Here is a 25514-nt window from a genome sequence, read left to right as displayed (position 1 = left end):
TCCCTCCCCTGATTAAAGGGGAGGGGCCTAGTGCTGCACGCACCTGCTGGACCACCGGGGAATGGGGTACCAGGAGAGCAGCCCGAAACTCAAGAGGAATGCCGGGCTGAGCGATCGCGGCTGGCACCCCGAATGAAAGAGGGGAAGGGGGCAGGTGCTGGCAGGCGGCCAGAAAAAAAATGGCTGCCTGGCACCTGCCCCTTTAATTACCGCCGCCATGGCCACACAAACACCACCCTGAGCCTTTCGGACATATCGTCTGGCGATAGGCCAGCGGGCGCAGCCGAGATTTGTGGCTGGGGCGTGAGCGAGGCGCCGCGTACGTCGATGATGTAATCGCCGGAGGCGCAGCACCACGGGGCGCTATCGGCTACCACCGCCGCTAACCTCCCGCTGAATTTCCAATTTTTCCCCCTAACACTTTCACAAGCAAGCACAATCAGTTTGTGCATGGTGACATCATTACTGTTGAACCAGACCGTAAAATGCTAATTGTTCTACTGTATTTGTAAAATCTTTGAAAGATGGTCTTTTGCAAATACAAGGAATGATGATCAGGTGCAGAAGTTTGACCCGAGAATGTCGTATGCGCCAAGTGAATTTATGTATGCTGTCGAGCCTGTGAATACCAGGAACCTGACACCAGAGATCTGTCAACATTGTAGGACAAAATTCAATGACCTGACCACAGCTGCTTAGGCAAGAAGCTCATGCATCGCTTTCTTACAATCTGCACAACCCTGCACCACTCTACTGTACAAGCCTTGCCACCCCACTTCCCATCTCGCTCCTCCAATCACAGCAGCATACTTCAATGCACTTCCTTCTGCTTTCACTTGCACACTCTGCACCTGCTACTGCCCTCACAATTGCAGCCTACTCTTCCCAACACCGGCTGCTTCTTTCTCTCACCATGCACACTATGCTAAGCTGCCACAAGACATCTTCACATCCCTTCAACAGGTCAAAAATAACACATTCCCACTCTTCTTTCAGAAAAAGTTGGTGCTCAATAAGAGGGAGCTCTCCAGGTCCAGAGAAGGGCCACCATCAATAGAGGAGGCGGCAATCGAGGGCAGAGGGAGAGGGCAGAATTGGCAGATGGTGAGACTGGAGGAAGCTTCTCATGGGCTGCTTAGCCATCTTCCTCTTCTTTTCTCTTGAGACTGAACGCTCTCCCTCACACACTCAGTGACAAGCTGGTGGCCCATAGAGTGGCTACACACACACAAGTAGACCACCTCTGGCCCAATGGTCTGGGCAAAAGAGAGAGAGAATTGAGGACTGGCACAGGGTGTAGGCGACCAGGAAACCTGGCACAGACCTGCATGATGCACTGCATGTCATTGCACACCAGCTGAACGTTCAGCAAGTGGAAGCCCTTCGTGTTCATGTAGACTCAGGGGTCTTATGTTGGAGCACACAGGGTTATATGTGTGCAACTGATGGTGCCCTGCACCTGGGGGGAAGCCTGCAGTCCTGGCAAAGCTCAGAGCGCTGGCTTCTTGGTTCATTGCCTCCACAGGGGAGATGGTGAAGCCGTTAGCTCTGGTGAAGAGTGTATCCGTCACCTGCTAGATACAGGTATGCACAGCAGATTGACTAATGTTGCTAATGTGACCTGCAGCAGCCAGGAATGACCCCCGCAGGCATAAAAATTCAGGGCCACAGGTAAGGACAAGCATGACCTGGTGTTGGGCTGCAGTCGGTGCTGCAGCAGGTGACAGCTCTGTAACAGCCTGCCTGGAAAAGTGGAGCCTCCTCATAAACAGCTCCTCACTGAACTGCAGGTATAAAGTTCTTGGCCTGTGCACTCTAGTGAGGTAAGCCCTTCTGCAAGCTTCCCTCCTTCCACCTCCTCTCTCTGGCTCTTGCCTGCAGCTTCTTTCCCTCTTCTTCCGGCTACAATGGTATCCCAATCACCAAACCGATAATGCCAAGCTGAGGTTAGTCATAAGCCTCTGGTCAAAATTGCACTGTAGACTCAGCCAGGTAACTTCTTGTAAAGTTTAATCTCGGCTACAACAGCCAAGACAGCAAAAGCAGCACACTAGTTGTCAAAATGAACAAACCGGTGATTTACTTGAAATCATCTTATGATCCCTTTAAATAACACAGGAAATGATGCTCTCTTTATTGTTCCCACCCAGGATTTGTGGGCCCATTGGAGAACTGCCGAATAATGGGCTAAAATTTTTGAAAATGGCATTTGTGTCCTTAAACAAGCGCAGGACCCTCATCTGAACAGATTAAATAGGTGCCTGCCAATTTTAGGAAAGAGAAGGCCCCTTCTGGTGCAGAACAGACAAGCAAACTGTGACCCAATTTTCGGGGTCTAAGCACTCATATTATCATTGTTAAACAGGCGGGTGTCCTTTGAAAATTGCCCCTGTCAAGTGCGAAGAGCACTTATTTCTCTTGGGTAAGCTTATTTGAATAATTATTTATAGCACCAGGTGCAAACTTGTATAGATTTGGGGAGCAGCCTATTGGTTGGAAGAGGAAAATTGCGTGTACATGAAATTTCAAGGAATGGGGACAATTAAAGGGCAGCGTCAGAATGAAAGCCTTTGGGGAACCTCAAAAGGCATTTCATCTAATGAGCAGCTTTTGCCAAGACTGAAGGGGCAGGGGTTAAGGAATGGAAGACAAAAATGAAGGGAAAGGCTACGTACCGTAGGTACAGGTATGAGTCTGTAGATGACAAGTTTACAAAGGCATTCTCCATTATATCTGTGGACATTGGGATTTATTATGGAGAAATTTGCAGGTACAGGCCCAGGTATGCCCAAAGGGCTGGAGTTTCCGCTCGATTTTTGCTGTTTTTTCGGCAAAATTCACCTGATATCGGCCGAAATAGCACAAAAGATTGTGGAATTTTAAGCGCAAATTGCATTCAGAGCAACTCGATTTTCCTCAACCTTTTGTGCTAGTTTTAAAATGATCACGCTAGATGTTTGTGGGCCTCCCTACAAAACTCGGCCATGCCTCCAGGGTGAATTAGTCACCATCGGGAGTTTCCGCTAATGGCGTACGTTTGCAGGCCTTCGAGGAGGCTCTTAAAATTAAGCTGGATCTTTTGGGCTAAGGAACTGACTACGGTACCCCAATCTAACTAGAAAATAGTTCTGTATATTTTCTAAAAGTCATTTTCAGTCATTTAAAATCGGCTTACTCACAGGTGTTGGATTGACACTGTGATTTAAAATGCTTATTTTTTGTGATAAATCTAATTTCAGCTGTATTAGCCAGACTTTACCAAGTTACCACTCTTAAATAGATCAAGCAATATTTTTTAAAGTAAATATAAAAGAATTACATTTTAAAACGCTGCCCGATTGCGCTGGTTCATGGCAGGTTTTGCGTTTGGCGATATGCAAATGAGTTCGAACTCAGGGGGGAAAAAAAACACTTTTCAAAATGGCCGCAATTTGCGCCAGAATCGCCGATTGCGCCCAAAGTGGAAACTCTACCCCCTGTAATTACTGAGCTGTTACAGTATCTTGCCTCTGTGCATTATTCAACTTGCAAATAAATCTGACTACTAGGTTTAAAACATTGAGACTCGAGAGTGAAAGCAGCTCTTGGAAACTGAACCATGCTGTAGTGGTGGGAAATGAAAGGATACAGATGAAAATAAGCAATTGAATATCAAATGGATTTATTCAGGTAACTCAGCTAACAGAATGGTATAAACCTTTAGATCGTTGCCAAGTTCAGGAAACTGCTGTCTCCCTGAACCAAATAGTTTTCTACGTTTTCAGCTCATACACTGTGACAATAAAACTGAGATTACAGCAAACAATTCACTCAAATGTCAGCATAGCTTTTTACTGTAATGTGCAGCTTAAACACTTTGGGGTGAAATTGGTCTATGCCACCAGCGCGAAACAAGCTCATAGAGAATCGCCCCCGATTCACGCCGCTCCTGATTCACACCGCTCCCAATTCACACCGCTCCCAATTCACACCGCTCCCAATTCACACCGCTCCCGATTCACACCATTCCCGATTCACGCCGCTCCCGATTCACGCCGCTCCTGATTCACGCTGCTCCCAATTCACGCCGCTCCCGATTCACACCATTCCCGATTCACGCCGCTCCTGATTCATGCCGTTCCCAATTCACGCCGCTCCCGATTCACGCCGCTCCCGATTCACGCCGCTCCCGATTCACGCCGCTCCCGATTCACGCTGCTCCCGATTCACACCGCTCCCGATTCACACCGCTCCCAATTCACGCCGCTCCCGATTCACGCCGCTCCCGATTCACACCGCTCCCGATTCACTCCGCTTTCGATTCACACCATTCCCGATTCACGCCGCTCCCGATTCACGCCGCTCCCGATTCACGCCGCTCCTGATTCACACCGCTCCCAATTCACACCACTCCCAATTCACACCGCTCCCGATTCACACCATTCCCAATTCACGCCGCTCCCGATTCACACCGCTCCCGATTCACACCGCTCCCAATTCACGCCGCTCCCGATTCACACCGCTCCCAATTCACACCGCTCACAATTCACGCCGCTCCCGATTCACACCGCTCCCAATTCACGCCGCTCCCGATTCACACCGCTCCCAATTCACGCCGCTTCCGATTCACACCGCACCCAATTCACACCACGCTCAATTCACACCGCTCCCGATTCACACCGCTCCCAATTCACGCCGCTCCCGATTCACACCGCTCCCAATTCACGCCGCTCCCGATTCACACCATTCCCGATTCACGCCGCTCCTGATTCACACCGCTCCCGATTCACGCCACTCCCGATTCACACCGCTCCCGATTCACACCGCTCCCAATTCACGCCGCTCCCAATTCACACCGCTCCCAATTCACACCGCTCCCAATTCACACCGCTCCCAATTCACGCCGCTCCCGATTCACGCCGCTCCCGATTCACACCGCTCCCGATTCACACTGCTCCCGATTCACTCCGCTTCCGATTCACTCCGCTCCTGATTCACGCCGCTCCGAATTCACTCCGCTCCTGATTCACACTGCTCCCGATTCACACCGCTCACGATTCGCACCGCACTCGGATTAACATCGTTCCCGATTCGCACCGCACTCCAATTTATGCCGTTCCCGATTTGCACTGCACTCCGATTCACACCATTCCCGATTCGCACTGCTATCTGCTTCATGCCGTTCCCGATTCACACCGTTCCTGATTCGCACCGTTTCCGATTCGCACCGTTTCCGATTCGCACTGCACTCCGATTCACACCGTTCCTGATTCGCACCATTTCCGATTCGCACCGTTTCCGATTCACACCGTTTCCGATTCGCACTGCACGGCGATTTGCACCGCTCCCGATTCACACAGTTTCCGATTCACACCGTTTCCGATTCGCACCGTTTCCGATTCACGCCGTTACCGATTTGCACTGCACTCCAATTCACACCGTTCCCGATTCACACCATTTCCGATTCGCACCGTTCCCGATTCACGCCGTTTCCGATTCGCACCGCATGCTGATTAACGCTGTTCCCGATTCGCACCGCACTCCGATACACACTGTTCCCGATTCACACCGTTCCCGATTCGCACCACACTCTGATTCACACTGTTTACGATTCACACCGTTCCCGATTCGCACCGCACTCCAATTCACGGCGTTCCCGATTTGCACCGCACTCCGATTCACGGCATTCCTGATTCACGGCATTCCCGATTCATACCACACTCCGATTCACACCATTCCCGATTCACGCCATTCCCAATTCACATCATTCCCGATTCACGCCGCTCCCGATTCACAACATTCCCGATTCACGCCGTTCCCAATTCACACCATTCCTGATTCATGGCATTCCCAATTCACACCATTCCCAATTCACACCATTCCCAATTCACACCATTCCCAATTCACGTTACTCCCACTTCACGCTGTTCCCGATTCATGCCGATCCCAAATTCACGCCGCTCCCAATTCGCAACGCACTCTGCTTCACAGCTTTCCCGATTCGCACCGCACTCCGCTTCACACCATTCCCGATTCACGCTGCTCCCGATTCACACTGTGCTCTGAATCACGGCGTTCCTGATTCATGGTGTTCCCGATTCGCACCGCACTCCAATTCACGCCGTTCCCAAATTCACGCCGCTCCCAATTCGCACCGCGCTCCGATTCACGGCGTACCCGATTCACTGTGTTCCCAATTCGCACCGCGCTCCGATTCACGCCACGTCTGATTCACACCGTTGCCGATCCACACCATTCCCAATTCACACCATTCCCGATTCAGACCGTTCCTGATTCACGCCATTCCCAATGCACGCCGTTCCCGATTCACACCATTCCCGATGCACGCCGTTCCCGATTCACACCATTCCCAATTCACGCCGTTCCAAATTCACACCATTCCCGATTCACGCCGTTCCCGATTCACACCATTCCCAATGCACGTCGCTCCCGATTCATGCTGCTCCCGATTCACACCGTTCCCGATTCACACCGCTCCCGATTCACGCTATTCTGCTTCACGCCGTTCCCGATTCACACCGTTCCCAAATTCACGTTGCTACCAATTCGCACTGCACTCTGATTCACGGCGTTCCCAATTCGCACCGCACTCCGATTCACGGCGTTCCCAATTCGCATCTCACTCCGATTCATGGTGTTCCCGATTCACACCATTCCTAATTCATGCCCCTCCTGATTCAGGCTGCTCCCGATTCACGTCACTCCCGATTCACGCCGCTCCCGATTCACTCCGCTCCCGATTCATGCCGATCCCAATTCACAATGCTCCCGATTCACTCTGCTCCCGATTCACGCCACTCCCGATTCACTCTGCCCCCGATTCACGCCACTCCCGATTCACTCTGCTCCCGATTCACTCCGCTCCCGATTCACTCCACTCACGATTCACGCGCTCCCGATTCACGCCGCTCCCGATTCACTCCGCTCCCGATTCATGCCACTCCCGATTCACTCTGCCCCGATTCACGCCACTCCCGATTCACTCTGCTCCCGATTCACTCTGCTCCCGATTCACTCCAATCGCGATTCACGCTGCTCCCGATTCACTCCACTCCCGATTCACTCAACTCCTGATTCACTCCGCTCCCAATTCACTCCACTCCCGATTCACGCCGCTCCCAATTCACACCGCTCCAGGTTCACACCGCTCCCGATTCAGATCGCTCACATTTCACACCACGCCCGATTCACATCGCTCCCATTTCACACCGTGCCCGATTCACGTCGCTCCCATTTCACACCGCGTCCGATTCACGTCGCTCCCATTTCACACCGCGCCCGATTCACGTCACTCCCATTTCACACCGCGCCCAATTCACGTCACTCCCATTTCACACCGCGCCCGATTCACACCGCGCCCGATTCACACCGTTCCCATTTCACACCGCGCCCTATTCACGTCACTCCCATTTCACACCGCGCCCGATTCACGTCACTCCCATTTCACACCGATTCACACCGCTCCTGATTCATGCCACGCCCAATTCACGTCGCTCCCATTTCACACCACGCCCAATTCACGTCGCTCCCATTTCACACCGCGCCCGATTCACGTCACTCCCATTTCACACCGCGCCCGATTCACACCGCTCCTGATTCATGCCACGCCCAATTCACGTCGCTCCCATTTCACACCATGCCCGATTCACATCGCTCCCAATTCACTCCACTTCTGACTTACTCCACTCCCGATGCACTCCACTCCCGATTCACTCCGCTCCCAATTCACACCGCTCCAGGTTCACATCGCTCCCGATTCAGATCGCTCACATTTCACGCCACGCCCGATACACGCTGCGCCCAATTCATGCCACGCTCGATTCATGCCGCGCCCGATTCACGCTGTGGTCGATTCACGTCGCTCCCATTTCACACCGTGCCCGATTCACGTCGCTCCCATTTCACACCGCGCCCGATTTACACCGTGCCCGATTCACACCGCTCCTGATTCACTCCACTCCCGATTCACTCGGCTCCCGATTCACGCCGCTCCCAATTCACTCCACTCCCGAAACACATCGCGCCCGATTCACACCACTCCCGATCCACGCCGCGCTCGATCCATGCCGCTCCCGAAACTCGTCGTGCACAATTCACGCCGCTCCCAATTCACACCGCTCCCAATTCATGCTGTGCTCAATTCACTCCGTTCCTGATGCACGCCGTGCTCGATTCACGTCTTGCCTGATGCACGCCACCCCCGATTCACACCACGCCCATCTCACGTTCCGCCCGATTCACGCCACACCCAATTCACAGCACGCCCAACTCATGCCGCACTCCATTCACGCCGCGTCCGATTCACTCCGCTCCCAATTCACGCCAGTCCTGATTCACGCCACGCCCAATTCCCGCCGCTCCCGAAACATGTCGCTCCTGATTCACGCCACTCCTGATTCACGCAAGTCCTGATTCATGCCGTGCCCGATCCACGCTGCTCCCGAAACACATTGCGCCCGATTCTTGCCTTGCCCGATTCACGCTGCGCCTGATTCACGCCGCACCCAATTCACGTTGCGCCCGATTCACACCGCGCCCGACTCACGCCGCGTCCGATTCATGCCGTGCCCGATTCACGCCACGCTCAATTCACACTGCAGTTGATTCACACCATGCCCATTTCACGCCGCGCCCGATTGACGCCGCGGCCGATTGATGCTATGCCCGATTGACACTGCGCCCGATTGACACCATGCCTGATTCATGCCGCGTTCAATTCACGCTGCTCCCAATTCACTCCGTTCCCGATGCACACCGTGCTCGATTCACGTCGCGCCCGATTCACGCCAACCCCGATTCACACCATGCCTGTCTCACATCGCGCCAGATTAATGCCGCGCTCAATTCACGCTGCTCCCAATTCACTCTGTTCCCGATTCAAGCCGCACCCAATTCACAGCACACCCGTCTCATGCCGCACTCCATTCACGGCGCTCCCGATTCACACCGCTCAAGATTCATGCCATTCCTGATTCACGCTGCACCCGATCCCCGCCGCTCCCGAAACACGTCGTGCCCAATTCACGCTGCACCCGATTCACACCACTCAAGATTCACGCCACGTTCGATTCATGCCGCGCTCGATGCAAGCCACTCCCAATCCATGCCACGCCAGATCCAAGTCACGCCCGATTCACGCCACGCCCAATCCAAGCCACACCCGATCCATTTTGCGCCCGATTCACGCCGATCACGATTCACGCCGCTCCCGATTCACACCGCTCCCGAAACACGCTGTGCCCGATTCACACTGCTCAAGATTCACGCTGCGCTCGATTCATGCCGCGCCTGATGCAAGCCGCTCCGAATCCACGCCGCGCATGATTCACGTTGCGCTTGAGTCACGCTGCGCCCGATTCACACCGCTGAAGATTCACGCCGCTCCCGATTCATGCCGCTCCCAATCCAAGCCGTGCCGATCTACGTCACGCCCGATTCACTCCGATCCCGATTCACGCCGCGCCCAAAACACGTCGCGCCTGATTCACGCCGCGCCCGATTCACGCCGCGCCCAAAACACGTCGCGCCCGATTCACACCGCTCAAGATTCACATCGCGCCTGATTCACGCTGCTCCCGATTCAAGCCGCTACCAATTCACGCTGTGCCCGATCCACACCACGCCCGATTCACGCCGCGCCCGATTCAGGTGGCACCCAATTCATGCCGCTCCTGAAACACGCCGCTCGCGATCCACGCCGCTCCCGATTCATGCCACGCTCAATTCACGCTGCTCCCGATTCACGCCACGCTCAATTCACGCTGCTCCCGATTCACACCGCTCCCAATTCACAGCGCACCCAATTCACGCTGCGGTCGATTCACGCCTCGCCCGATTCACGTGGCACCCGATTCATGCCGCACCCGATTCAGGCTGCGGTTGATTCACGCCGCTCCCAAACCACGTCGTGCTCGATTCACGGCGGTCTCGATTCATGTCATGTCCGATTCACGCCACGCCCGATCCAAGCCACGCCCGATTCACGCCGCTCCCAATTCACACCATGCCCGATTCAGGCCACGCTTGATTCATGCTGCACCCTATTCACGCCGCTCCCGATCCACGCCACTCCCGATTTATGCCGCGCTCGATTCACGGCCGTTGTGAAACACGTCATGCCCGATTCACACCGCACTCTATTTACGCCGCACTCGTTTCATGCCTGCACCCGATTCATGCTGCGGTCGATTCACGGCATGCCCGATTCACATGGCACCCGATTCATGCCGCGCCCGATTCATGCCGCGCCCGATTCACGTGGCACCTGGTCCACGCCGCTCACGATCAATGCCGCTCCCGATCTACACCGCTCCCGATTCACGCCACGCTCAATTCATGCTGCTCCCGATTCACGCCGCTCCCGATTCACGCCGCTCCCGATTCACACCGCTCCCGATTCACATCACGCTCAATTCATGCTGCTCCCGATTCACGCCGCTCCCGATTCACGCCGCTCCCGATTCACACCGCTCCCGATTCACACCGCTCCCAATTCACATCACGCTCAATTCACGCCGCTCCCAATTCACGCCACACTCAATTCACGCCGCGTCCGATTCACGCCGCGCCCAATTCACGCCACGCTTGATTCATGCCATGCCCGATGCACACCGCGCCCGATTCACGCCAGTCCCGAAACACATCGCGCCCGATTCACACCGCGCTCGATTTACGCCGCGCTCGTTTCATGCCACGCCCGATTCACGCTGTGGTCGATTCATGCTGCGCCCGATTCACGCTACGGTCGATTCATGCCGTGCCCGTTTCACGTGGCACCCGATTCATGCCGCGCCCGATTCACGTGGCATCCGATTAACGCCGCACCCGATTCATGCCACTCCCGAAACACGCAGTGCCCGATCCACGCTGCTCACGATCCACACCGCTCCCGATTCACACCACGCTCAATTCACGCCGCCCTCGATTCACGCCGCTCCTGATTCACGCCACGCTCAATTCACGGCGCTCCTGATTCACACCGCTCCCGATTCACACCACGCTCAATTCATGGCGCTCCCAATTCACACTGCTCCCGATTCACACCACGCTCAATTCGCGCCATTCCCGATTCACACCATGCTCAATTCACGCCGCTCCCGATTCACACCATGCTCAATTCACACCGCTCCAGATTGACACCACGCTCAATTCATACCGCTCCCGATTCACGCCGCTCCCGATTCACACCGCTCCCAATTCACACCACGCTCAACTCACACTGCTCCCGATTCACGCCGCTCCCGATACACACCGCTCCCGATTCACACCACGCTCAATTCACACCGCTCCCGATTCACACCACGCTCAATTCACACCGCTCCCGATTCACGCCGCTCCCGATTCACACTGCTCCCGATTCACACCACGCTCAATTCACACTGCTCCCGATTCACACCACGCTCAATTCACACCGCTCCCGATTCACGCCGCTCCCGATTCACACCGCTCCCGATTCACACCACGCTCAATTCACACCGCTCCCGATTCATGCCGCTCCCGATTCACACCACGCTCAATTCACACCACTCCCGATTCACACCACGCTCAATTCACGCCGCTCCCGATTCACGCCACGCTCAATTCACACCGCTCCCGATTCACACCACACCCAATTTACGTCGTGCCCAATTCACGCCGAGCCCGATTCATGTCGAGTTCGATTCATGGCGTTCCCGATTCATGTCATGTCTGATTCATGCCGCGCCCGATTCACGCCGCACCCGATTCACGTCACGCTCAATTCACGCCACTCCCGATTCATGCCGTGCCCGATTCACGCTGCGCCCGATCCAAACCGCTCCCAATCCACGCCGCTCCCGATTCACGTCATGCTCGATTCACGCCACTCCTGTTCCAAACCGCTCCCGATCCACGCCGCTCCCGATTTACGCCACGTTCGATTCACGCCGCTCCCGATTCACGCCGTGCCCGATTCACGCCATGTCTGATTCGTGCTGCTACCGATCCGCGCTGCTCCCGATTCATGCCGCTCCCAATTCACACCGCGCCCAATTCACGCCACGTCCGATTCACACCGCTCCCAATCCACGCCGCTGCTGATCCAAGCCGCTCCCGATCCACGCTGCTCCCAATTCACATCATGCTCGATTCACGCCGCGTCCAATTCACGCCGCTTCTGATTCACGCCACATCCGATTCACGCCGCACCTGATTCACGCCGCGCCTGATTCACACCGCGTCCAATTCACGCCGCTCCTGATTCACGCCGCACCCGATTCACGCCGCGTCCGATTCACGCTGCTCCCAATTCATGCCGTGTCCGATTCGCACTGCTCCCAATCCGCGCTGCTCCCAATCCACGCCGCTCCCGATTCACGCCACTCCTGATTCACGCCATGCCCGATTCACGCCGCGCCTGATTCACGCCATGTCCGATTCACGCCGCTCCCAATCCACGCCGCTCCCAATTCACACCGCTCCCATTTCACACCGTGCTCCGATTCAACCCGCTCCCAATTCACGTCGCGCCCAATTCACACCGCGCCCGATTCACATCGCACCAGATTCACACCGCTCCCAATTCACACCGCTCCCGATTCACGTCGTGCCTGATTCACACTGCTCCCGATTCACACCACTCCTGATTCCCACCGCTGCCGATTTAAGTCAATAGATAAGAAAATTGGGCACTTTGTTCAATGGGCTGCCATTCGTTACGAGCTCTGTCGTCGAATTACAGTATGCAGATGATGCTTGCGTCTGCGCACACTCGGCGGTTGAACTCCAAACCACTGTCAACAGCTTCACCGAAGTGTACGAGAGCATGGGCTTTACACTAAACATCCGTAGGACAAAGGTCCTCTACCAACCTGCCCCCGCAACTCAGTACTGCCCCCTGATTATCAAAATCCACGACAAGGCCTTGGACAACGTGGACCACTTTCCATACCTCGGGAGCCTACTTTCAACAAGGGCAGACGTCGACGATGAAGTCCAACACTGCCTTCAGTGTGCCAGTGCAGCCCTTGGTCGCCTGAGGAAGAGAGTGTTTGAAGACCAGGACCTCAAACCCGGCACTAAGCTCATGGCCTACAGAGCAGTAGCGATACCCGCCCTCCTGTATGCCTCAGAGACATGGACCATGTACAGCAGGCACCTCAAAGTACCACCAACGCTGCCTCGGCAGGATCCTGCAAATCCATTGGCAGGATAGGCGCACCAACGTCAGTGTTCTCACTCAGGCCAACATCCCCAGCATCGAAGCTTTGACCATGCTCGATCAGCTCCGATGGATGGGTCACATCATCCGCATGCCCGATACGAGACTCCCAAAACAAGTGCTCTACTCGGAGCTCCGACATGGCAAGAGAGCCCCAGGTGGGCAGAGGAAACGCTTCAAGGACACCCTCAAAGTCTCCTTGAAAAAGTACAACATCCCCACCGACACCTGGGAATCCCTGGCCCAAGACCGCACAAAGTGGAGGAGAAGCATCCGGGAAGGCGCCGAACACCTCGAGTCTCTTTGCCGGGAGCAAGCGGAAGCCAAGCGCAGGCAGCGCAAGGAGTGCACATCAACCCAAGCACCCCACCCACCTGCCCCTTCAACCACCGTCTGCCCCACCTGTGACAGAGACTGTAGGTCCCGCATTGGACTCATCAGTCACCTGAGAACTCAAATGTGGAAGCAAGTCATCCTTGGTTCCGAGGGACTGCCTAAGAAGAAGATTTCCCGCTACTGGTGCAGACCAATTCCGCCTGCTTTTTGTGTGCTTGGCTTGACTTCCTTTTTCTCCGACAATCTTCTTGTCAGCTTTATTTCTTTCTGCTATATTTTATTTTAAATTAAATTTTCACTTGTTTTCATATTAACATGATCTATTCTGCCCTTTCTAATCTTCATTCTTCAAACTTTAGTGAATTTACTTACCTCTGACTTCGAATTGAAAATCGTTGGCAGTGCGCCTGTGATTTCCCGATATGCCCAGCCAACTGGCAAAACCTCCTGTTGACAGCATGAGCTCAGAAAATGGCCTCCCTGCTTCAATTATACACGTGGGAGCAGAGAGCAATTTGAAAAATTGCTACTTTGATTGGCTAAAAACTGGCATTTAATTCAACGATAATTACCTAAAAGTTGACTAAAGTGCATCATATTACATATATGTGAAAACTACCCTCTCCTGTCGTAAAATGTTTTTAAAAGTACCCTTGATAGGGAGCCACCTCTAGCAGCCTTGACAATTCTCCAATAAGACCCACTTCAGCACAAGGAGAAGGAGCCAAGCGCCCAGAGCAATCAGTGAATCGAAGTACAGGTATGCCTGAGTAAAGTCAAAGAATGCATGCAGTTAATTTGCATTCAGACTTGGGTTTCATGAACTCAATTCTTTTCTGTCACTCTGAACTACTCTCAGGCTGGAATATTCGGCACTCAGGCACGCGCCCTGGCAACTTGATTGAAGTGCAGGATTCAATGGGGCAGAAATTCGGGTCTCCACGGGTGAGTACGCACGGGGTACTCACCCGTAGGCCCAATGGAAGTGCCGGTTTCCAGCATGCACTGCACATGCGCGGGAAACCGGCACTTCCGTTCCCATGAAAGCAGGGGTTCAGAGGTCTAACGCGTGTGCGGGAGAGGCTGCGCGTGCGCATCGAACTTACGTTTTTTTTACAGGTTTTCCCGGGAGGGTAAGTCTGCAGGAGTTACACATTTAAAAAGCAGGCGTAAGGCCTGCTTTTTACAAGGTAAGTGGTGAATTAATTAAAATTGAAACATTTTTTCCACAGGTTTATTATTTTTAAATACTTTAAAGAAAGGTAAGTTTATTTTTAGCCCCGTTAGAAAATAAAATTATTTTTTCCAAAAATTTAAATTATTGTTTAAAATAGTTATTTCATGTAATTTATAGGTTATTTAAAAAATGTGATTTAAAAAAAAAATAATTTGAAGATTTAGTGATGTTTTGGGGCCGTAGTATTTCTAAGTTTTGACAGCACTTCCTGTCAAACTTATGAATGGAGCAGTCCCTGCTCCGATTGGCTCTCCATGGCCCATGTGATCCCAGGGGACGCTTCAAACTAACTGCGCCCCTGGGATACGCAAGCACTGCGCGCCGGCAGCTGGAGCAGGCCCAGGATCGCAATCCCACGCGGGCCCACAGCTCAACGGCCGGCGTGCTAGGTAAGTGCAGGTCGGGGGCTTACACCCGCGGGAAGCCCCCGACCCGAATTTCTGGGCCATTGTAGCCAGGTCTGAAGGGGTTCCATCCCAAACTCTTCATTTAAGAAAATAGGGAGAAAGCTAGAGCTTTAAAAAAAGAAGTGCCCTGGCCCTAAAATCCTCCCGATTTCCCGCCATAACTTTGGCAGGAAATCTGCGGGACCTCCCCAGGGAAAGAGCCTGAATGGCTGTTCCACTTGGCTCCTGCTGTGGTTACAGCAGGAGATCGGGAGAAGCCATGCAGAATTTCCAGGTCCTTGTTTTTTTTTCAAATGGCCCACATGATGCTGTCTATAAATCAAGCTCAGCGAATTTGTACAGAAGTTTCTGCTTACCCAGGTAATTTCTGCTTTTGGTCATCTCGGTGACATTAATGCGTGTAGCTCCTTCAGGAATTTCGAGAATCTTGTGATACCCTACTGACATGATGGTTTGCTTGAAGGTTCCAGATATTACTTTACATGTGGTGTTGTCACCGCCACAAACACCACATTTGTCCACAACTTTGCTGGAACCCAGTATCTCATCACAGCCAAGGTTCTGTAAAGACAGGAGTGAAGTGAAACATTAACAGCTGTTCCTTGTTTTATGTAACTCCATGACCATTGCAAAGATAAATAGAGATGACAGAGGACATTTGGCCTATCTAGTTCATCCCTCTGTAGAATCCTACAATTCTCCATCACAGTATCTACCTACCTCTTGAATGAATCCAGAGTTTTACCCTCCACTCTTTCAACCCAGAGACCATTCCAGGTATAAATCATTCTTTGTACGATGTGCGTCCTGACATCAGTCCTGAACTTGCTGTTTACCAGTTTCTACCTGTGTCCTGCATTTGGAGTTTAACTTGAACTAGTCCTTACTTAATATCTTATATTTTTCCACAAGGTCCGCTGATGGCTCCATTTACCGCCGCTTGCATGTTTCCCTTGTGCCTTAATGTCCAGAAGTAAATACAGTGCTCAAGTGTGGCCGGACCAATTTTGGGATGCAATATCCTCTGCCTGATCTGCGCCTGTGATAGGGGAGCCGCCATATTGGTAAAAATGTCTTCTCAGGCATTCCAGGCACCTGCCTGAAACAGGCGTTTGGACCCTTGCATATGCAAATCAGGAGCTGCACCGTCGGAGGTGCCGTCCTTCAGATGAGATGTTTAACCGAGGCCTCGCTGGTGGACGTAAAAGATCCCGTGGCACTATTTCGAAGTAGAGCAGTGTGGTCCTGGCCAATATTTATCCCTCAACCAACATCATTAAAACAGATTATCTGGTCATTATCACATTGCTGTTTGTGGGAGCTTGCTGTGCGCAAATTGGCTGTCGCGCTTCCCACATTACAACAGTGACTAAATTGGTTATAAAAGTTTGGGACGTGAAAGGTGTTATATAAATGCAAATCTTTTCATATAGAGAGAGCATGGCCGTGATTTTGCTCACCTCGACGAGTCCGGGGCGGGCGATGTCGGTGGCGGGTCACGGCCCTGCTGCTGGCTCCATCCCACTGCGTAAAATGAATTTATATTGATAGGGCTTGTTAAGCCCGCCCAGCACGTTTCCCGGGCCAATTAGAGGAAGCGGGTCTGGCGACGTCATTCATGACACGTCATCAGCCGGTTTCCTTAAAGAAACCATGACCAACTTTGTTTTGACATTTGTGCTGTCAGTGTTCTACAGAGGTGCTACAAACACTGACAATGACTGCACAGAGGCAGAGGGCTGCACCCAGGTTCTCCCATGACTCCCTCCATATGCTTATGGCGGGAGTGACAGCACGCAGGGAGGTCCTCTTCCCTTCCGATGGGTGAAAGAGACCTCCCCAGGAGATCAACGCAACCTGGTTGCACATTGCACAGGAGGGCACAAGCAGGGATGTAGTCAGGAGGACCTGGGTGCAGTGGCGCAAATGTTTCAATAATCTCATTAGATCACGAAATGTAGTGGGGAACAGTTTGTGGCTGAGGAAAGTGATCTCTGTCAGGTGGGCGGTTTTACTGTACATTTGAAATTGTCAAGAAATCAACTGGTGCAATGGCCACTGAAATCCTGCCTCAGGTTGACAGACGTGGTCACCGAACAGTGTGGTTCCCGTGGCCATGAAGCTAAAGTTAAAAAGTAAAATAAAAAAGTCTGTTAAGGGTCTGGTAAGTACATTATAATTAGTTTAACTGAGTCGACCACTGCTGCCTGTCGGGTCTGCTCAGTGCTGACAGACCAGACATTGGGAAAGGCGCGTTGCGGTGGGTTGACAGCGGGTTCCCGATCCGCTGTAAAAAAAACACTTTCCCACCCAACCTGCCACCGATCCCGCCCGCTGACACCCCGGAAAATTCCGGCCCATATGTGAGGAGCACTGTGATTGATTTGCCAAGTATAGGAGGTGCATGAGGAGGAGGAAGAGGGAGGGTGGCTCCTGAAGCAGCTGAACAGGCAGTGGACCCAGATCTGCCAGGCCCTGCTTTCAAAAGATGATTACTTTTGCAGCATGATAGACAGCTACAGTCCTTGCGTCAAGTGTCTAGGAGCTTCCACAACATGGTGACAAATAGAGTGTGTCCACATCCCGTACGTGTGGGGCCTTGCTTCATGGGTTCGAGAACATGCAGACAAGCATTGGAGTAGAGTCAGTAATAGCCTTGTGTTGTCAGTTCTCTCATTAATGCTCAGACTGCTAACACTGCAGGCCTTCATCTGAACTGTCACCTCAATGGACAGGCTTATAAAGGAGGTCACTCAAACCACTGCCACTCCTGTCATGGGGCACCCTTAGATCAGCGGGCAGAGTGACACAGAGGCAGGGAGAAGGGACGGGTTGGAGCAGACAGTGGATACTGAGACTGTGTCTCCAGGTCATTCCGTCGTTGATTGCACAGGAACCTGAAATCAGGCAGAGGCCAGCTTCTGCTGCAGCAGCGGAAGAGCTGCAGCCTGAGGCTGGTTCATCTGGTGCGTGCGCTCACAGAGATTGGGAGCGAATGTGGATCCCAGAGCCTGACCAGAACAATCAGCTGCCATCCTCTAGCCCTGTTCCTGCATTTGGGATACCACTTTAGGAGAAATACTAGATTAGTTAGCTGTGCCTAAATGTCACCCAGTGTTAGGAAGGGGAAGCATTGTGGTGGAAAAAATTAGTTAGACACCGACAAGATGGTAATATCTTCACAATAAGTGGGATGACACTAGTGAATAGTGCATGCAGATTCCATTTCTGGTTAGAGGGAACCAAAGGTTTTGAAGGTGGGACAATAGTTGTGACAGGCGTTTGTCCAGATGTTTATAGGATCTTTTATTGCAATGGAAAGTCAAGATGGAGGGACTGTCTGATGCTGTTATGAAGTATGACAGGCAAAGAGTAGCAACTAAATAAATAAGTTAGATATTTAACTATCAAGTGAGTCTATCTCCCCTATTTTGGACTATGCGACAACACAGTCGGCAGTGTGCACATGACCTGTGACCATCGCTGAAGCAGGAAATCGGGTCACAGGTCACCGTGACATCATACAGGGGCAGCATTAGGACCGCGCAACATATGCAATCGCACCCGAGCCAGTCAGCGGCCTCGAGCGGGTGCAGTGACTGGACACCTACACAATTAGTATCATTGTCTAGTAAAATGGAGGGGCCCCAAACGGAACCTTTGTCATTCCTGATGTCCTAATTGGGATGAAATCTTACTATTTACGTACCAGCCCTTCTTACTTCTGACGTAGTGATGTAGGCCTCTTAAAAAATGCAGAAAGAAAGTTCAGAGGCAGGGCTATGGGAGCGAAGACCCAATGTTACAGGTCTCCATCCAAATTTCTGGTGTGCTGTGCCTCCTGTACACCTTCTCCTGGAGCGCTAGGGCCAGGAAATTAGGTCCTTTAGTCATCCCTACGTTCACTTATGCGTGTTCTTTTGTGCAATTTCAGGAAGGCTCAATATGAATTGAGTAATAGGAATGGAGTCTTGACTACAATTAAATCCTTGTAATTCTCTGCTAAATAAACCTTGTTCAAACTTGTGCTGAACATCCGAATCTGCATTCTTTTAATGAAAATCAAGATAATTCTCCACCACATGTGCAACTTCATACACCCAAGAGAGGTACACGAGCTGGGAGTATATGCTATTGGCAGTAAAAAAAAATGTAGAAATCATTTACGACATAAAATCTCCGTACAATGTACCAAGACAAACATTTTACTTCCCATTTCTACTGTGCCATATGCCTCACAGCACTATGATCACTCAGGCCATTTTACTAACTTAAAAGAACTGCCAGCCTGTAACTGGTAAGCAAAACTGCACACAGGACTTGTTATTAAACTCAAGGTATCGTACAAACCATTTATTCAGCGGATGCCAGCTCTACTGCTGTTGCATTGTTCACTATCTAAACTATGATTTATTGCTTCAAACTGTGTTTTTTGCAGAGTTTAGAAGTTCCTCCTGCAGATGCCGTGACATTTTTCTATATTTGCCTACAGAAGGATTGTTCAACTTGCAGCCCAAGGGTCATGTGACCCCGAGTCCTGGCAATCTGACCCTGAAATCCCTGGCAACTCAGTTACTTGCGCTTATATTCCTTATTTGCTGGCTTGTCCTGTTTCAATGTTTTGGCCCTGGATGTTTAAAAAGGGCTGTTAGTGCTGTTGTTTCATTGGGGGATGAATTCAAAATTCAGCGGTGGGCGCTCTCATCTGTCATGGGCTCAAGCCCCTCGGGACAGACATGAGCACATCATCTAGGCTGACACTTGAGTGCAGTACTGAGGGAGCGCTGCATTGTCAGAGGTGCCATCTTTCAGGTGAGACGTTAAACTGAGGCCCCGGGCTGGATTTTCATTGAGAAGTCGGGTTGGAGGCAGGACTACAACTTTCGGGGTTGTAGTCCCGCCTCCATCGAGTTCTAGCCAACCCACGCGATTTAGACTTGATTGACCTTGTTGAGCCCACCCAGCGGGCTCAGCAGGCCAATTAAGGGCCACCCGGCAACAGGTGACGTCACAGATTGAAATTTCATCTGTCAAGACCTTTTGACAGATGAAATATCAGCGTTTGACAGCTGTTTGAAGCTGTCAAACACTGACAATCTGTACTACAAGTTAATTCCTTCCTCTCAGGATGATTTAGAGATCTCCCCGGAACAGAAAGCTGAATGCTGCAAGTTTTGACAGTTCGCAGCCATTCTGCTTTCTGTGCCGGTGAGATGAGGGACTCCCGAGACCTGAAGGAAGGAAGGCTATAAAGGTAAGTAAAACTTCTTTAAACACTTTACACACACCAAACACACTTACCTTTGCACTCATGCACCCATCACTCACCTGAACACCGGACATCTCGACCCCTCCAAGCCGACGGTCCGCCTCCTCTAACTTAGCGTAGTTTGGAGCCGTCGGGAATCCCACACTTCAACGTTAAAATAGGGATTAGGCTAAAAACTGCCTGTTAACTACCTATTAACAGGCAGTTAATTGGCACTAATCCCCTTCCCGCCTCGGGTAGGCGGGTCCCAGTGTGGGGCGGGTACCCGCCTCCTTTGAAACTGGCATGGAGGCGGGTTGGGTGCGGGATGGGGTCGGGACCCCCGATTTTGGGATTTTAACCCCCCACATGCCTCCAATCCCGCCTCCACGGCCCAATGAAAATCCTGCCCTCCGTCTTAACTCTCAGGCAGATATAAAAGATCCCATGGCATCATCCAAAGAGGAGCGCAGGAGGAGATTTATCCTTCAACCAGCATCACTGAAAATGGGCTAACCAGTCATTCAACTCATATCCGTTTGTGGGACCTTGCGGTGTGCAAATTGACAGCACGTTTCCCTACATTACCACAGTGACTACACTTCGAAAGTACTTCATTAGCTGTGCAAGTGCCTTGGGACGTCCTGAGGTTGTGAATGGCGCTATGTAAATGCAAGTCCTTTCTTTCTTAGCAACATTTGACAAATATGCAAATGAATGGGATCATTGATTTAAACTTTACGTTAGGCGGCGAGGCTCTGTGGTACTCACCTGTGCAGCTCACAGAGACAAAGGTTTCTCTGTACTGTACTACCTCCTCTTGAATGCCGATTTTGGCGAGTTAATGTGCTAAATGCCGAAGTACAAGGGGCAGAGCTGCACAGACAAGGGAAGTGGTGTGTGGAGCTTTGCTGGCTGGCCCCTGTTCTGACTGCTTGGATTGATATGGAATGGTACAGTGCAGCTGTAACAGCTGTTGTTATTGTACACAAGTAGAAAGACAGGAAAGCAGCTGTTAATGCTGACACCACATGTGCAGGTTCTTATTGAACTCGTCTACTCTTATATTAGAAGTGATTTTTAGAACTCTCACATGCACCAAAACCTGGAATGAAGCAAAGCAGGGGAAAGTAGAATTAAAAATAAGGAAATAGGTCCTGATAAGCATATTTGTCTGGAATTCATCTCCGCTGTTTTATCAGGTGTTTACTCACTTATTTTAAACAGGTTAACACCTTATTCTACAAGAAAGAAATACTTGCGTTTATAGAACGCCTTTCACAACCTCAGGACGTCCCAAAGCGCTTTACAGCCAATGAAGTACTTTTGAAGTGTAGTCACTGTTGTAATGTAGAAAATGCAGCAGCCAATTTGTACACTGCAAGCTCCCACAAACAGCAACGTGATAATGACCAGATAATCCGTTTTTTTTTTAGTGACGTTGATTGAGGGATAAATATTGGCCAGGACACCGGGGGAACCTCCTTACACTTCTTCGAACTAGTGCCATGGGATCTTTTACGTCCACCTAAGAGAGAGAGCTGATGGGGCCTCGATTTAACATCAATTTCAGATGAAGATGTTAGACATTTGCTTGACTGCACCCCATGGTGTAATTTAGAGCCAACATTTTTTTTCTCTTGTAACCAATGTTGTTTGTAAATCCAGCGCGGTGATTTCTTTTTGCAGAAATTGATGTTTCCCCAGGTTATTTCTGCTTTTTGTCATCTCAGTGACATTAATTCTTGTAACGCTGACTGTGAATCTTGAAATGCCCTGCTGAGCAGATTTGTTTGAAGGTTCATGAAACTACTTTGAATGTGGTGTTGTCACGTTGCAGTGTTTTTTCATGTTGTAATGGAGCCCTTCAACTGACTGAAGACTATTACAAGGTATTTGCAGCACAGAAACAGACCATTTGGCCCAACAGGTCCGTGCCAATGTTTAAGCTCCACACGAACCTCCTCCCACCCTTCTTCATCTAACCCTATCACCGTATCCTTATATTCCTTTCTTCCTCATGCGCTTATCGAGCTTCCCCTTAAATGCATCAGTGGACTATTTCCAATGGAGCAGAGAAGGCTAAGTGGAGATTTGATTGAGCTTTTTAAAATTATGGAGCTTTTTGATAGAGTGACTATGGAAAGACCATTTCATCTGGTTGGGGTGTCAGTGACGAGGGGTCATCAATTTAAAATTGTCTCCAAGAGAGTGAGGAGAGAGTTTAGAAGAAATGTTTCCATGCTGAGGGCTATTGAAGCCCCAGGGAGTGGTTGAGACAGTGACCATTTCATCTTTTACAAAAAATTGTATAAATATTTGAAGCAGAGGGAAACACAAGGCTGTGGGGAGAGAGCACAGCAGTGGGATTAGTTTTGGATGGCTCTAGCAAAGAGCCGGCATAGACATGATGGGCTGAACGGCCTCTGTCGGGGCTGTAAAGCTGTGTGGTTCACAAAGAAACACACACATAGATACACACAGACACGCTTACACACACAGACACACTTACACATGTATAGACAAACACACATACACATACATAGATGAATACAGAGACACACACACAGACACATATAGATACAGAGCGATGCGCACACACATACACACACACGTGTTCTTTCCAGTACAGGTAATTGGATAACAATGGAGTACGAATCAGATCTGAAGTTCCTTAGTTGGATCAGCCCTGTATGGCCGAGTTCAGCACAAAACAGGAATCAGATTAGACGTGTTCCGAATGGTTTTGTATCACATTCTTTGCTGGCCATTGAGGTTCAGGGCAGTTTATTCTTGTTCATTTTAATATTTTCACAGCTTGTACATACAATTTTATACCAAACTACCATCACTCACCCATCATCTACACCCCCAAATTAGTGAGGGTTCCAGACTGTCGCTCACCCATCATCTACACCCCCGAGTGACTCCAGACTGTCACTCACCCATCATCTACACTCCCAAGTGACTCTAAATTGTCACTCACCCATCATCTACACCCCCGAGTGACTCCAGACTGTCATTCACCCATCATCTACACTCCCAAGTGACTCTAAATTGTCGCTCACCCATCATCTACACCCCCGAGTGACTCCAGACTGTCACTCACCCATCATCTACACTCCCAAGTGACTCTAAATTGTCACTCACCCATCATCTACACCCCCAAGTGACTCTAAATTGTCGCTCACCCATCATCTACACCCCCAAGTAACTCCAGACTGTTGCTCACCCATCATCTACACCCCCAAGTGACTCTAAATTGTCGCTCACCCATCATCTACACCCCCGAGTGACTCTAAATTGTCACTCACCCATCATCTACACCCCTGAGTGACTCCAGACTGTCGCTCACCCATCATCTACACCCTCAAGTGACTCTAAATTGTCGCTCACCCATCATCTACACCCCCGAGTGACTCTAAATTGTCACTCACCCATCATCTACACCCCTGAGTGACTCCAGACTGTCACTCACCCATCATCTACCCCCTAAGTTAGTGAGCACTCCAGACTTCACCCACATCAACATCACAAAAAAACAGATTATCAGATCATTAGCATGTTGCTGTTTGTGGGACCTTGCTGTGCGCAAATTGACTGTCGTGTTTCCTACATTACAATAGTGACCACACTTCAAAAGTACGTCATTGGATGTAAAGCGCTTTGGGATGTCCCGAGGTTATGAAAGGCGCCAAATAAATGCAAGTCTTTCTTTTTTTTTTACTGCAGCACCAGATTAGGAGGGAGCCCATTTAAATGGGGAAGACACACGCCAAAGAGTGCATGAAAGTTTTCACTAAAGACCTTGGAGTGAGACCAAGGTGTTCAAGAGATGAGTGTTTGCAGCCTTAATGGAGCAATAGGAGGCTACTAGTAAACCCTTCAATCAGCGAATTAAGGGGCTTGATGCCACTAACCCAAGGGTTTACTGTCAGCCCTCTTGAAGAGCGGAATTGAGTAGAGTGGATTGGGAAAATAGATTAAAGGGTAAGACGATACATGATCAGTGGTGTACATTTAAGGAGTTATTTTACAACTTCCAAAAAAAATGGGCCAGAAATTGGTGAACGGGGTTGCCGCGCGTGCAAAGCAGCAGTTTAAATAGGTTTTTGGAAGTTTTTTGAAGATTTTGGTAACTTTTATAAACTTTTTAAAATGTTTACATTATTTTGAGTAATCTGAAGTAGTTTTAAAGAGAATTAAAGCAATTTAAAGACTTTTAAAAGCCCTAAAATAATTTTTTAAATTCCATTTATTTATTTAGCAAAGTCGTCGTCATACGTGTCTTCACACTGTTCCCTTTGGGGAACTGTATGAAGTGGTGGAAGGATTTATGGCCGTGATTAATGCTCATTCCGTGACCGTAACCATCTTTGAACCAGCCATTAGGGCGGTTAGTCCTATGGCGGGAGGGTTTTACGGGCTCCCACAAGCTATACAAGGAGGGGGGCCACCCACGCCCACGGACGCAAATATCCCACTGGATGTCAACCCAGAATTTAGAGCCGGAGCTCCGACTCCACTTGCCGGGACTGTCTGGAGCGGGGTTCGAAACCCTACCCTGATCTGGCCCAGCGGCGGGGATCCTACCGCTGTGACAAAGGCCCAAACCGATTAGCAACGTGAAATGGCAGCATAGGGCTCCAGTCACGGGGAGGGAAAAGGCGCAGGAAACGTATGGGTGTCACCTTTTGTGCGGAGTGGGCCTTTTGCGTAGCAGTAAGCATCCCCGCCGCTGGGCCAGAAGGAGTAGGGTTTTGAACCCCACTCCAGACAGTCCCGGCAAGTGGAGTCGAAGCTCCAACTTTAAATTCTGGGTGGACATCCAGCGGGATACTTGCGTCCGTGGGTGTTGGTGCCCCCCCCTCCCTCAGATGGGTTGTGGGAGCCCGTAAAACCCTCCCGCCATAGGACTAACCACCCTAATGGCTGGTTCAAAGATGGTTACGGTCACGGAATGAGCGTTAATCACGGCCATAAATCCTTCCACCACTTCATACAGTTCCCCAAAGGGAACAGTGTGAGGATACGTACGATGATGACCTCTTGCGCAATGCACCTTCTTGGACCCTCAGTCGCAGATGCGAGGGGGCAAGTCGTGCA

At 50.9% G+C, this 25514-nt stretch overlaps 1 protein-coding gene across 1 annotated transcript in view; it reads right to left on the bottom strand.

Moving 5' to 3' along the window:
* The window catches only part of LOC147122606 (thrombospondin type-1 domain-containing protein 4-like), a 389820-nt gene that overhangs the window by 188360 nt on the left and 175946 nt on the right, over nucleotides 1–25514 (bottom strand). The window contains exon 2 of the mRNA XM_086007593.1: nucleotides 15517–15721. Coding sequence (XP_085863719.1) covers nucleotides 15517–15721 — 205 coding nt within the window. The remainder of the gene's footprint in view (nucleotides 1–15516; nucleotides 15722–25514) is intronic.

Source organism: Somniosus microcephalus, chromosome 2 (genome assembly GCF_052327205.1).
Source record: "Somniosus microcephalus isolate GS21.2 chromosome 2, FLI_Smic_1.0, whole genome shotgun sequence".
NCBI classification, from domain to species: Eukaryota; Metazoa; Chordata; class Chondrichthyes; order Squaliformes; family Somniosidae; genus Somniosus; species Somniosus microcephalus.
This window is presented reverse-complemented; position numbering and strand designations above follow the sequence as displayed.